The 14,410-nt window shown below is 53.9% G+C and overlaps 5 protein-coding genes across 5 annotated transcripts; 4 read left to right on the top strand and 1 right to left on the bottom strand.

The window, feature by feature from the left end:
* Window positions 1-773: 773 nt before the first annotated feature.
* On the top strand, window positions 774-1,458 carry PSF3 (DNA replication protein; the record flags this gene model as incomplete). The annotated part of the gene is made up of 4 exons (XM_049397373.1): window positions 774-946; window positions 998-1,187; window positions 1,236-1,344; window positions 1,391-1,458. 4 exons carry the CDS (start codon window positions 774-776, stop codon window positions 1,456-1,458), a joined length of 540 nt encoding a protein of 179 aa, XP_049256761.1.
* Window positions 1,459-1,846: 388 nt separating this feature from the next.
* J4E88_003724 (uncharacterized protein) lies at window positions 1,847-3,561 on the bottom strand (the record flags this gene model as incomplete). Its single annotated transcript, XM_049397372.1, has 2 exons — window positions 1,847-3,250; window positions 3,421-3,561. The coding sequence occupies 2 exons, from the start codon at window positions 3,559-3,561 to the stop codon at window positions 1,847-1,849; spliced, it is 1,545 nt and encodes a 514-aa protein (XP_049256760.1).
* A 412-nt stretch (window positions 3,562-3,973) lies between these two features.
* Window positions 3,974-5,147, top strand: J4E88_003723 (uncharacterized protein; the record flags this gene model as incomplete). Its single annotated transcript, XM_049397371.1, has 3 exons — window positions 3,974-4,195; window positions 4,244-4,503; window positions 4,550-5,147. 3 exons carry the CDS (start codon window positions 3,974-3,976, stop codon window positions 5,145-5,147), a joined length of 1,080 nt encoding a protein of 359 aa, XP_049256759.1.
* A 618-nt stretch (window positions 5,148-5,765) lies between these two features.
* Window positions 5,766-6,820, top strand: J4E88_003722 (uncharacterized protein; the record flags this gene model as incomplete). The annotated part of the gene is made up of 2 exons (XM_049397370.1): window positions 5,766-6,672; window positions 6,720-6,820. 2 exons carry the CDS (start codon window positions 5,766-5,768, stop codon window positions 6,818-6,820), a joined length of 1,008 nt encoding a protein of 335 aa, XP_049256758.1.
* Window positions 6,821-7,545: 725 nt separating this feature from the next.
* J4E88_003721 (uncharacterized protein) lies at window positions 7,546-9,784 on the top strand (the record flags this gene model as incomplete). The annotated part of the gene is made up of 3 exons (XM_049397369.1): window positions 7,546-7,548; window positions 7,597-8,914; window positions 8,976-9,784. 3 exons carry the CDS (start codon window positions 7,546-7,548, stop codon window positions 9,782-9,784), a joined length of 2,130 nt encoding a protein of 709 aa, XP_049256757.1.
* Window positions 9,785-14,410: the final 4,626 nt, after the last annotated feature.

Raw genomic sequence — 14,410 nt, 5'->3', positions numbered from 1 at the left:
GACACAAACAGTCAGCAAGTGGTTGAGATGTAGTCGTAGTCACGGGCTGTGAACCACAGAGTAACCGCAGCACGTGGGGCGGGTGAATTGCTGTGCGCGCTACTTACTCCACAAATGCGCCGTGTATAGCAGATTCCGGGTGTTGGGCGTGAGTGCGGGTGGAGATGTAGTCGGGTGCAATGGTTGACGAGCAGTGGTTCATGTGGGTATCCGGCGCCTCGTCCAGATGACATCTAGTCTGGAGCTCCAACCCTGCAACCTTAGGCGAGAGAGCGGCGGCAGCGTCGAGATCGTGGGGGAACAGTCGCTGTCGCGGTCGAACGTTTGCAGAACGACTAATCCACTCGTTGAATCTCAAAGAGACTCGAACGCGCTGCTGAAAGGCGAGGTGCGCGGTGATTCATCACATTCGGACGAAACGCGCTATATATCATCGGACCTCCGCCAGGCACTCAAAGACGCGCAATACACACAGAGGCGACTACGCAGTAAGCTACACGTTTCTACCATCTTCTGACCCGCCTTCTTTTTGCCTCTTCCCGCCCCGCTCCTACTCGCAGGGCTGCATTCGTCCTCCATTCTGCCTGCGCTTTCATCTCCTTGCATATTCGTCCCGATGCACCAGGCTGGTGGCACGACACGCGACACGTCGGTTGCCTCGTACAAGGATGGCCTCTGATGCATTTCTTTCGCACCGCAGCATCAGCTGAAAGATCGTCATTTCTTTTCTTGTGTCTACGTGTCTGCATGCTGACTAAATTACTTGTCAAAAGATGAGTTCCTACTACGACGTCGATGCCATCTTGACGGATGCGCAAAAGGTACCATGTACCTTTGAGCTTACCGTTCCTGGCCTCGGCTATCTCGAGGGCAACATGAGCGGCGATATGAAGCAGGGTTCTAAAGTCGAGCTTCCACTTTGGCTCGGCGAGATGCTTGCACTGAGGTAAATGAAGATTCTAATCATATGTACATTCCATATTCACAATATCTACAGTCAAAGTCTAAATACATCCTCGCTCGTGACCATCGATCCTCCGTCCGCCTTATCTCCGCGCGTCCTGAACGCCCTCAAAGCTGACCCACGGACCGTCGATTTGCGAGCTCTCGCCCCGCACTTCTACAATCTCGGCGCACGAATCTTGGAGCTCTTTGAGGAGGAAGAGATGATTGAGGTACTGAGCGATGTGAGTTCTGTGTTTGGTCGATGCAACGGTATATGCTAACCCGTGTAGACATTCAAGGCCAGGGCTGCCCTCATAGCTGATCAAGCTCATAATCCACGAGGTGCATTAGGGGAAGGCGCCGACTTCATGCGAGGCCTAGATGAGAACGAGCGGCAACGTAGGTGTTGAGTGATTCAGCCATGCAGGAGCTAACGACGATGCAGTATTTCGTGCGGCACACGATAGCGCAAAGGGCGTACGGACGTGGATGGCAGATCTGAAGAAGAAATGAGCACGGTAGCCGGATCGCAGAAGATGAGTGCCATATGGTCGGCCAGGAGAGGTACACCTCATACAAGAGGAAAACTGGACAACTAGGAGCCTACGTCGCCGTTGGGCCACCAACTTCGCAAGCTTTTACTTGATGTAGGCTCCAGGGTGTTTGGTTTTTCCTTTGAATGGGGTGGGTAGAAGATCGACGCGCAGGAGGTTGGAAGATGGACGAAGGCACAGCGTAGTTATCAATGACGAGCGCATGACGAAAAGCACGACGATACCAAAAGACGAGGTTACGCGTAGTTGTGAAAGAAGCAGCTGTTCGAGCCTACCTTCTGAGTACAATACCATACCTGCAGGCACACAGCCAGCGAATTTGAACGTGTACAGTGAGTGTTCCATGTCTACCGCAGTGACGCACCCAGATTGCTGTTTTGCAATAGTATAGCCAACTGTTCGGGCGGGTAGCCCAAGAACACAGGCCCGTTGAAAACCATCTGCGGTACCATTTTCGGGCTTTCCGTCTCTCTCGGTGGTTGTGATGGTTCAGGAGCCCGGGGCTGCGGTTGAGTTTCTGTCGGTGGAACATGTGTGGTTGGGGCCCGAGGTTGCGACTGCGGTGGCATAGTGTATTGTGGCACTTCAGGCTGCTGCGGCGTCTGTTCCATCATCGCGCGATGATCGAACGGGCATTTGCCAGTCTTTTGGGGCGTCTCGCCGATTGGACGGCCAGTGTCGAGGGGTAGTTGCGGCGACGCTGTTGGTACTGAGCCAACCGAGGACGAGCTGTGTGCATTGGTGTATTTGGCAGGTATCGAGATGCCCCAGGGCCGACTTGGAGATTCGCCAACTCTGACTTCTTTGAGCGGGCGGTCAAAGTGACCGCTTCTCGACTCGTCCAGTGTGTTTTCTTCTGTTTCCTCCTCAGGCGGTGGGGTGCCATCGTTGAGACTTGCCGAAACAGCTGAGGCCCAATTTTGAACTTTGGTGTCTGCCTTTGCGTCGGTGCTGAAGTGGGCTTCTGCCTCGAGCTCTTCTTCGATGGCGTCGTCGGGATCCTCGGGGAGCCACTCCTGATGTTTCTGACCGAGGCCCTGGATCATATTAACCAGATTGCCATACTTGCGATCTAGCTGCTCTATGCTCTCCTGGTTACTCTGGAAGCGCTTGATGCAGACTTCATGGCTTCTCGGTAGCTCATGCTTGTGTTTCTCAAAGTATTGGGCCACCTCCTCTGGGTTGTGTTGGTCGAGGAAGCGTATGGGGCAGACGGCAGCGGAGCCAGACGCCGCGACTGACGCAGTTGCAGAAGCAGCAGGATTGTTGCTGCATATTTCGGCTCGAATAGGATCGGTAAAGGAGGGTCGTTTCGATCTTCGGCCACGTGCGCTTAACCGGGACGTCGAGCTACGTGGGGTAGCGAGCGGGCTGCCTCTGCCGCTGCCAGATGCGAAGGGACAGGCGAGCTTACTAGGAGTTCCAGCAACAGTGAAGTCTTTCTCAATGGGTGATGTGGCTCTATTGGTCTGTATCTCAGGTAACGAGGCGGATTTGTCTGCGGACGGACCACTCCATATTTTTACACTGCTAGTATTTTCATGGGCGTGCAGCTTGACAGCCGCCTCCTCAGCCTTCTGGATGACCAGTGCTCGGCTCTTGCGCTCTACATCATCGCTATGTGCCAACTGCTCCACCAAATTCACATGTGTCCGCGGTTGTTCGTCTCCCACGCGCTCAAGATCTTGCAGGAAGGTAAGGTGGTCTTGCGACAACGTGTTGGGCGAGAAGCGTTTCAAAAGGTCAAGATACTGGGTATTGTCAGCAGTGTACGTCAAAGACATCGTGTGCTGAAATGTAGAATGGTGTCCGGATCAGGCTAAGCTGTGATTGTTTTCGATCAGAGCTGCGAGTGCAGCTTCAGGTCTAGAGCTAAAGTTGTTCATCATAAGAGGAAGGAGTGTAAAAAGACATTGCGTACCTGTTGCTTAGCCCACGAGAGCTTGCTTTCGAGTTGTTTCTGTGAATCAAACAAAACCTGGTATTCTCCACTCAGAGCTGCAAAGCCTTCAACGAGCTGCTCGGCGAGCTCCGTCACGTTACTCTGAGGCTGTTCAGCCATGGCGATGTTAGTAGAGAGATGGGTGGAATGCTACAGCTGGGCGATGAGCGCAGTGTTGATGACGCGGCAAGTGAGGCTTGCGTCGGTGAAGAAGAAGAAAGATGGTCGGAAGGTCGGCTGCCGGCAAAGAGATTCGAGAATCGGAAGCGACGGGTGCGCCACGCCTAACGCAGTCAGCCCAGCCACACCGCCGCAGGGCCCCAGAGTGACGCGACTCCCAGACCATCGCTGCGCCTTGAAGTCATACGTAGCGTCTAGCATTGGCATCAATCCTTTTACACCATGATACCCTGACTCCCGTAGCATAGTCCCATCCATCCGACTTCTCACCCATCCATAAACCACGACGTTGCATCCCCTCGACATTCCGAAGCCCCTACGCCCTAAGCCAAGTACCTCAACAATATTCACCATGGGCTCCCTCCACGACTCACGCATACACAAGTGGTTTGCGACCTCGCCGCCCGTCGCTTGGACAGTCAGACAGCTACGAGAGCTCCTTATCGGGTCACTGAAGCAGGGCCCCATCCCGCAACATGTTGCCTTCGTGATGGACGGCAACCGCCGGTTTGCGCGCAACCACCACATTGAGACGGTAGAAGGACACAACCTTGGGTTTGAATCATTAGCGAGGGTATGGGAGACTGTTATCAGTGTTTTTGAGCCATGCTAACCAGCTCAGATCCTCGAAGTCTGCTACAAGACTGGCGTCAAGGTCGTCACCATCTACGCATTCAGCATAGAGAACTTCAAGCGCTCCAAGCATGAAGTCGATGCCCTCATGTCCATGGCCAAGGTCAAGCTGCAACAAATGGCAGAGCACGGAGCCTTGCTGGATCGTTACGGCGCATCCATCCGGGTGCTGGGAGAGCGCGAGCTTCTCAGTCCTGATGTACAAATGGCTGTGGACAAGGCTGTCGCAATGACAGCACACAACAAGAAGTGCGCTGCCCGCCGACCATTATGTGAAATCGCTGACCATCCGCAGGGCTGTCCTCAACGTCTGCTTCCCCTACACTTCGCGACACGAAATCACGACCGCAGTCATGAAGACTGTCGAGACGTACGGCACGCCGATACACAACCTGCCCACCCCTTCGAAGCGAACCTTTTCCGAGTCCCACATCACCCAGCATATTCGCAAGCAAATGTTGGAAGAGGATACAGAGGGCCTTGCCGAGCAGGCTGATTCGCGGCCAGCGTCACCCTCGAAAGAGGCGGCTCTGGCTGAAGACGGGCGTTCCTCGTCAACTTCGACCGCCATCAACTCGCCTGAGAAGGATGACTCAAATAACGGGCCGACGTTTCTGGACCCAGAGTCCATCAGCGCTCAGACGTTGAACGATAACATGATGACGGCTGATGCCCCGCCTCTTGACCTGCTAGTTCGCACCTCTGGCGTCGAGCGGCTGAGCGATTTCATGCTATGGCAAGCCCACGAGAACACGTCCATCGTGTTTCTCAAGTGTCTGTGGCCCGAGTTTGATCTGTGGCAGTTTCTACCTGTGCTGGTAGAATGGCAGTGGCAGCAGAAGAAGCTGCAAGAGGAACAACAACGGACCCGTGGGCGGTCCAAGTCAGACTGAGGGCGTTGGCTGTAGTATATGGCGCAAAGTCCTCGCGGACCATAGAAGCAGGCAGATCTGAACTTGAGCGAGCATCGAAGATACCCAGAACAGAGCATTCCATTCGTCTAGCCGTAGGCTTTCCACAGCAAACCATATCTTGTAATACATGTCGATCTTGCGCTATCATGGCACGTGTACTCATGCGCAGCTAATCGCTCGCCCATACCCTGACCGTTCGTGGTTTGCGACCGCGCATGCGACACTTCGGGCGCGCACTAGCCCATTGCCTAGTGCGCCGAACAGCTTCAAACGTCATCTCACCCTCGGAAGAACCACCGCTGGCAGGGAGCTCCAGCCGGGATGTGAGCTGAACATGACTTATAATCCGCGCGTTCCGCAGGATTGGGCTGGACTGACAGCTGCCGTCAGATCGTTCCCATGTAACCTGATCTTGCTTATCGGCCAGTTGCACCGCTTACGCAGCACGACCACTTGTTTGGGTCCGGCAACCAACTTCTGGGATAGACTACTCCTTATCAATAGCAGCTTCTTTAGTATCGCTTGGTTCTCTTAAAAGCAGGAAATCTCACGTTCCTGCCCTTGAAGCCATCGCTGCGCAACAGCAGTATCGACACCATGATCACCCCAAACCTTCTGACGATACCTGTTGAGTTGCGCGAACTCATCTATGGCTTCCTCTTCAGCAGCTACACTATCCAACATGGCTTCAAGCACGCTAGCACACCTAGCGACGACTCTGAGTCTTCTAATCGCATAGCGCTCCTGCTCAGTTGTCGCCAGATCTTCGCCGAGGCGCACCGCCATCTCCCGCTCAATTGCACACTCCACTTTCGCGGTACAGAGAATCTACTCGAGACGCTCCTCTCCGTCGATCAGAGTGTACTTACGCGTCTGCGCCATGCCCGAGTGCGCGCGTATCCCTTCCCGTTGTACTCCTCCGGAAGCTCGCAGTACTATCCGACCTACTATGCAGCGAATGCGCTCACACTACTTCCCGGTCTCTGTCTAGATACTTTGGTCGTCGAAGATTGCTGGCACGGTTTCGGCATGGGCGACGGTTGGCGAGACGTCACAACCTACTTCGATATCGAGACACTCTTGAATAGCGATGCTTGGAAGGAACTGACCTACATCACCCCGTGTACCGATTTCATCGCGTCCGGCTACGATCATCGGCGTAAACGATCGGCTCAACCTGAGAACTGGGATGCGCTCCTCAAGGAACGGGATGGAGAGGAGTTCGGCGCAGAGGTCAAGATGTACATCGTTCCGTATGCGCAGCAGACGGCGACTGGTGATAAGAAGACTGAGGACGGGCGCATTATGCAGCCCTGGGCAGCGAAGCCAGGGCACGAAGTCAACGAGAATTGGAGGGTCGCAGGGCCGGACCAAGATATGAAAGGTGAAGTAAGGATCATAGCAAAAAGAGGCAAGAGGTCAAGAGCCGTACAGCTGGGACTCGCCGGGAAGAAGACCTGGGAGGAACTGAAGGGCAAAGAGCCAGGCGGCTTTGCCCCCGAAGGTAAGTCTCATTCCAACTTCTGCAAGTTCTCAGCTCACACTGCGCAGGATGGATACCGTACCACAACGACATGGCCGACGCGGTCGCGTGGATATATGGGGGCCACGGCAGAAGGATACAACTGGCCAACGCCGCTCTGAACAGTTGACTACATGGCTTCACAACACAGCCGGTTTACGCGCCCTGGATGTCGACCCAAACGTAAGGGTGGCTGGCGGCCGGATCCATGACCATGCAAGCCCTTGTCGGCATTTAGGCTGTATGCACCCGACACTAGGGTACGGCAAGTATAATTTCCTAGACACGTTCCTACACGCCTCTAGCACGCGGCGTAGCGCGCAAATAGCACAAGGTGGCTGAGATGTCTTACACAACGCGCTGTGATGATGAGGCAGAGTGGTGCGCGACAGGACAGATGCTTCGGCGAGCAACAGAATGCAGTGTGTATTGGAAGGGTACAGCTGCATTATTGTGAGTGATTGTGCACGACTATTGTGATACCGAACTGGATTTCCCTTTCCCTGCCGTCTACATCATCGCGTAGTATTGTAGTACAAACGCTCGCTAGTCCTCGTGGCGTGTACACCCGCGCAACGCTCTCTTCGCCGCTGCTCTGCAGTGAGCGAGGGACTGCCCGTTTCGCGCATCCCTTCGCTTGTCTGAAGTGAAGGAAGGCGCCTTACAAATACCACTAGGCACTACACGCGGTTGCCTCTGAACGACGGTCGTCTTTTCACTTCCTCAACACGGGACCAAAGACGCGGCACTGCGCATCGCTTGATTGTAACAATTCGGCCGCCTGCTCTACCTTGTCAGGCTTCTTATCCTCATTCTCATGCGCGATAGCTTTCCGCTACACCGGTTCCCGCCAACATGGTAGGCACACTGCTCTGCGCAAGCCAACCAATCACTGACGGTCACTAGATCCAACTACTCGCCATCGTTCTCATGTCTGCTCTCCACGCTGGACCGTCAATCGCCCAGCAGTATCCACTACCTGTAACCTATGACACCGTTATCAAGTCGCCTGCAGACCCGCGCATCACCATATCCTACAAATCACCTGACGCCCACGTATGCGCAACGGCGTTTGAGACGCAGAAGCAGTATACTGGATATGTCAACATTCCCCCGTTCACGCTGTCGCCGGCCGAGCAAAACTACCCAATCAACACCTTCTTCTGGTTCTTCGAAGCACGTGAGAATCCAGAAACCGCTCCGTTGACCATCTGGCTCAGTGGAGGACCTGGAAGTTCGAGCATGATTGGTCTCTTCTCAGAACTGGGTCCATGCGAGCTGGTAGAAGGGCCAAACGGCAGCTACGTCTCTCAGCCTAGGGTTTGGGGATGGGACCGCAGCTCCAACATACTCTTCATCGATCAACCTACACAAGTCGGCTTCTCGTACGATGAGCCCGTCAATGTTTCGGTCGACTTCAGCAAAGGCTATTGGGCGGATCTAGACCAGCGTATGGAACCTTCTCCCCTTCCCGCCGACATCCCGGAATGGCGCTTCAAGAACGGCACTTTCCCCTCTGCCAGCTCTAGGAAAACCGAGAACTTGACCGTCATTGCCGCGGATTCCTCATGGCACTTCCTTCAAGGCTTCTTGTCAGCCTTTCCCCAGTACAATCCTGGTGTTCGATCCGACAGCGACACCGTCAACCCCTCTGAGATAAACCTGTTCGCTGAGAGCTATGGGGGTGTTTATGGTCCTGTCTTCGCAGATCACTACGAAGAGCAGAATGATCGTCGAAAGAAAGGCGATCTTCCGGCTGAAACGTTGGAGATACGCGTTGGTTCAGTGGGCATCGTCAACGGTATCATGGATGTTAGGACGTCAACAACCTCGGGCTTGCTCTTCGCATACAACAATACCTACGGCATCGAAGGCTATGATCTCACAACTTATCAAAACGCGATATCAGACGTCTACGCAGAAGGGGGTTGTGTAGATTTGGTCGACCAGTGCGCTGCTTCGGCAGCTGCCAATGATCCCCAAGGTCTGGGTACCGTCCAGGAAGTGAACGACATTTGCGTAGCTGCGCTCTTAACATGCCAAACAAACGTTGGCCCCGCCTATCTTCCTGGTAGAAGCATCTACGACATCCGAGCTCTCCCGACTGTTGGCCCTAGTGACGCACTTGAGACGTACCTTAACGAAGAACACATTATGCAATCCGTGGGGGCTCCAGTCAACTTCACTTCTACAAATAACATGGTGTTGGATGCTTTCAGTTACAGTATGAAATCATGCCCTATCCTCGATTCTATACGCATCTACCTTGCTAACCATGTATCTAGACGGAGACTCTGCCCGCGGAGGCGCGTTGGAGGCCGTGGCAGACCTGCTCGCCCGCGGCATCAAAGTCGGCCTCATCTACGGTGACGCGGACATCATATGCAACTGGTATGGAGGGCAGAACAACTCTCTCGAGATTGCCAGTCGTGTGCCTGGCTACGAAACGGCTTTCAAGGAGGCTGGATATGCGGACATTCAGGTGAACGAATCTTACGTTGGCGGCGCTGTTCGTCAACATGGCAACCTGTCCTTTTCTCGCATCTACGACTCCGGCCACTACGTCCCGACATTCCAGCCAGAGACCGCCTTTACCGTCTTCAGTCGTATCATTCATGGCGACGATATCAGCACCGGTCGCGACGTCGACCTGTCCAGCTTCAGTACAGAAGGCCCTAGCACCTCTGAGCACAGAAATAACCCAGGAGAGAGCCCTCCACCAATATGCTGGATTCGTCAAGCTATCCTTGCCTGCACGGAGGAGGAAAACGCAGCTATCATCGCGGGCAATGGTACCGTGAAGGCTGGCATCTGGTATCCATCCGAGGAAGACGTGCCGACGAGCGCGGGTGATCCCGAACCGCAGCCCACTGCGACAAACTCCGTGCCTATGACTGGAGTGTACACCGCTACCGCCGATCAGAAGGTCAAACAGACGTCTGGAGCATCGGCACTTCGATTCAATATCCCTTTCAGCCGTTCGCGCCGTCACAACCCAGGCGATCTATTGTCTGAACCGGAGGATTCTCGCGACAGTAGCATCAGAAATGGTCTCATTGGTGGTCTCGCTGCAGCGGTAGCTCTTTTGCTGTGAGTGCATAGCACTCTTCCCATATCTGTCATATAGACCGCCTTGCACACTCATTCGCGCAATTTCGCTTCACAAACATTCTACATTTCAAACATCACCTTATAGCTACGGCCGCGCTTTCACTTCTCAAACCACCTTTTACTGAATGAATATATACAGAGGTTTACTTTCCATGCTGTGCTGCTGCCGTTGCTTCAGACGACGTAAAGTCTACGATGGACCTTTTCCGGATGATGCTGAAAAGGGTCCAATTGTTGTCGAGCAAGTGATTGATGATGATCCAACGCCGACGCCTACGTCAACCATTCTCGGTCGGCAAATAACGCACATGGAGTCGATACCTGAAGCAAGCCCTAGACCAAGCGACGATCTCAGAGATAGAGCAGCGGCTGTGTCAACCAAGCCAGCACCAATGCCAACCGCAGAAGAGGAAACTTCTACCGCGCCCGTGCAGCGATCACTCTTCCCGTCGCAAGATGCAAGCCTATCACCGCGCGTCCCAACTACCACACCTACAGGATCCTCGCTTCTCCCTCCCAACACAAGCATTGTGGCGCGTCCCCAACTCTCGTCCTCGGTGTCCGTGCCGCCAACCAACCCGCCGCCCTTACAATCCTCCACCCCAACACCGCCAATCAGTCCACCCACGCCCCCACCACCACATGCGACACCACCTGTACCTGAGCCAACAACTCCTCCGGACCTGACTCCTGGGTCAACGGCCATCCCTTCGTCTCGCTCACCCCTGCGCACTCCTCCGAGTAATGGCCCGGCACCACCTGACCTGTCGCCAAAGATAGAAGGAGAGCACGGCCCAGAATCGCCACTGCCGTCGCTATTTTCGCGGATTAAAACGATGCTTTTACCTAGTTCCTCGTCGGTGGATATGGAAGGGGCTGCGATGACTGATGGTACGATTGATCGGCGGGTGTTGAACCCGCGGGTTGCTGTGAGGCCGGCGCAGAAGCGTGTGACCAAGGCTGCGGTGCCGAATTGGTCGACGGAGGTGTGGTTTTGACGGGTGTGGGGGTTGGCAAGTGCGTTGGTATGGGTTGTTGGAGCTGCGGTGGCGAGGGAGTTGCGAGGTGGGATTGGATGGTTGTTGATCTGCGAGTGACGGATGGGTGATGATAATGCTGGAAGGCGACGCGTGATGTTGCGAGTGTAAGGGTGAGGGTTGGGTAGAAGGATTGGGTGGTGAGTAGCAATACATCCTCAATCCCTGAAGTGAATCACATGTAATCATGTCTTATATCTGACCCGCGTCGCCGTCGCGCCTACGAATCCGGAATGGTAGTTCTTCGTGAGGCAGGTTATGAGAAGGAGATGAGCGCGACCGGGTGTTAATTACTATCATGCTCTGATATGGCGACAGTTCCCCAGCGAGTCTAACTAGACTATGATATTACAGGCTGGCGAAAGAAGACAACAAGCCTCTTTTGAGGTACACAAAAAGGTATCGTTACTCGTAGGCGTGAGGCCCCGAGTCTAGATGTCCCAATTTATCGGGCCCCGTTCTGTCTCGCTCTTCATAGGCTCAAAGAGCTCCTCTGGAATCCATTCACGCTTCCTGGCTGCCCTGAACGGTCCGGCGCATATGTATGCATCGCGAGTGATATGGGCAGCGGAGCCGCATTGCGCTAACACAGCTGCCTCCTCAGGCGCGTTCATCCACCCTTGAGGGAATTTCTTTGGAGAGTATTCATCGGTCATATCGCATCTGTCTAGATGGATTTGGAATCTGGGTGCTCCGGGGATCTTCCAGAAGTCGTCTATCCAGTGACCCTGTTTGACTCGCTCACGAAGCTGCCCCGCGCGCTGCATCCACTTAGAGTGCATAGTCGGCGCAGCTTCTTGAAGTGCTTCGACGAGGTCGCCAATACGTATACCATCGTCTCTACGAAGTCTTCGTAAGAACGCGTATGTTCCACGCCATGAAAGCGTGCCCGGGTCGAAGTGATAGATACCCAGGCTCTTGCATGGCGGATATACGATCTGCATCGATTTGATAGCCTCAAGGAGAAGCGCATTCGAAGCTGATGCGTCGACCAGGAGTGTACGAGACGTGGCTTCAGGGCGTAGGCTGATTTCCCACCGACCCAGGTGTTGTCTGAAGCAACCGTCGGAGAATAATGACTCAAAGTACGAGTTTATCCGGAACTGACTGAGGTCAAGCCAGTATAGGTCTGCGTCGCGCGATACCGACGACACCTGTATCCGGGAGTAGTCGCGTTGGCCCACATCCAGATCATTCAGCATATGCGCGACAGTATCCGGTAGCCCAGGTGACTGTGCGAAATACGCTGGAAATTATATGTACTTGAAGCCTTCGGCGTTGGAACGCACGTCAAGGCGGCGCGCAACATGGAGACCAAATTGCGCAATATCTTCAGCACCAGGTTGCAACGGGCCCTGGCCTTCCCAATCGATGATATTGCCATATTCTGTGGGTGTACAGTGCGGTAGGGAGCGGAGCGCATTCACATTCTTGAGGCTGCTTATAACAGCAATTGTGGAGGTACGCCACGCAGTCGAGACAAGTAATGCTTGAATTTGGGCTTTGGGTCCCGCGATGTCGAGTATCATATCCAATAGTTCGGGAATCTGGAATAGCTTGTGCTCTGTACGTTGACATGACCGCTGATTGTTCGATCTGAGCATATGCTCTTGCTTCTGAGTCTGGTAAAGGGCTATGCGAGCCTCTACTCGGTAGCCAACCTGTTCTCTCCACTGTTCAACAGCCAACTGCTCTGATGGTGAGTAGAGTGGGGATGCTATTATAGGCTCATTGATAGTATCTCGCCAAAGATTTAAGTTTCGATAGATACCAGGTTGTCTTGTTTTGTTGTTTGGTTCGTAGATGGAGAATAGGAAATCTTCCTTCGCGTCCTGAGTCGGGATCTCTTCTTCGAAATAAGACGCTATCCAGGATATTGCGGATCCCATAATGGACGAGAATAGTGCTGCTCGCAATTGTTAATGAAAGATAGAGGGAGCAACGACTCGAAAGGGACTGAGATTTTAAGAGCCGCTTTGTACAGTTGTCCTTTAATCGTTCCACGGTTCGAGGGTGCAGGGAAGCGGAAGCCTGGGCGCTAGTTACGATGCGACTTAGCGCAACCGTCTCCCGGCCGGGGGTGTCCACAGCGCCTCAAGTGATACAAAGTCGACAAACTCGCGATGACAGTAGAGTCCCTGCAGTCTTTGTAACGCAGCACATAGCCGAGCGGACAGCGGAACGACGAATGCACTGGATGTAGTGCGGGATCGAGCGATCAGTATGTAGGCGCTGAGGCAAGGAGCTGTGACCGAGATGTGACATGGTTTTCCGACGACAATGGCATCTGGGCGCGATTGACACGTCGAATGCGCGAGGATTCGCCTCGTTGCCGGTAGATCTAAACTCTTAGGGCGTTGGCCTTGAGATTATCTAAAGGATAGGAAAGCAAATGCGGCGATGATGCTCGAGCCGCACGTAACGCGAGCGCGCGAGCGGCATGCTGGTAATAGACGCACAACGCGTAAGACCCTGCGGGTTGAACACCGTGAGCTCGGGTGCGGCGACAGTAGCGCCGGTACCACGAACTCCTGCTTTCGTTGTGACTTGCACGGGCATGGATCTTCCACGGCACGATCACGTTTCGTCAACAACACATCCAGACTCTCGCATTAGCCTCGATCATAGCGGCTCAAATGTGCTCAGCTCGCACATTCTCGCGCACTACTTAGAATTGTAGAGCGGTTCGTCGACGATGCGTACCAAGGTAGCGAGCAACAAGCCGCCACTGGCACCTCACAACCTACCTCACAACCATGAAAACAGATGTGGATTCTCGAATGAGACCTCTCGTGACGGTAAGCAGGCTAGTGATATAATCTGACTGTACTATATGAGAAGGCAGACATACCACAAGATCCTTAAAAACTCTTCTTGAAAATAACATTAACGGCCCAAAACTATCTGCCTCGACACAATGCAGGTGGCTGCATTCGCGGCAATGAGCATCATCACGACAGGGGCGGCCATCACTTCGTCGGGCAGGGTCACACCCATAACGCGGACCCACCGCAATCTTATCGTATCGCGCGATGAAAGATACTTCTGCTTGGAGGAAAATAACTCGTATCTGCAAGCGATTATAGGGCGGTGGCACAATCTCAAGACACAAAGGAAATACCTTCGTATCGAGAACCGCAATCATCGAGAGTCTGCACTATACCGTCTACCTAATGAGCTTCTCGAGCAAATCGCCATGTATCTCCCTCCCGCCGACCTCCTAACGCTCGTTCGTACTTGCAGGCATACCGCAATTTTGCAACGCCGACGTTATTTCGATCAACCCGCTCTACTGGTATACTGGCGACGCATGAGGCGCGATGTCTTCGCCTCTCGACTGATGCTCGAGAACAAAAGCTGGGATCTGCCTGGGATGCTGTGGTGCGACCGTTGCAGCGAGTTCCATCCAAGGACTGATTTCGCGAAGACTTTGAGAGATGCGCCAGACGATGGGAGGGAGTGCAGGTTCGCATCGACTGCATGGAATCACTGGTATTTCCAGCGTCGAATTGGTGTGCCGGAGAGGGTGTGAGATTAGCCTAAGACTTGCAGCAGCTATCGATCAAATCAGA

The sequence above is a fragment of the Alternaria novae-zelandiae genome (assembly GCF_023758075.1).
Source record: "Alternaria novae-zelandiae strain BMP 2774 chromosome Unknown scaffold_6, whole genome shotgun sequence".
Lineage (NCBI taxonomy): Eukaryota > Fungi > Ascomycota > Dothideomycetes > Pleosporales > Pleosporaceae > Alternaria > Alternaria novae-zelandiae.
This window is presented reverse-complemented; position numbering and strand designations above follow the sequence as displayed.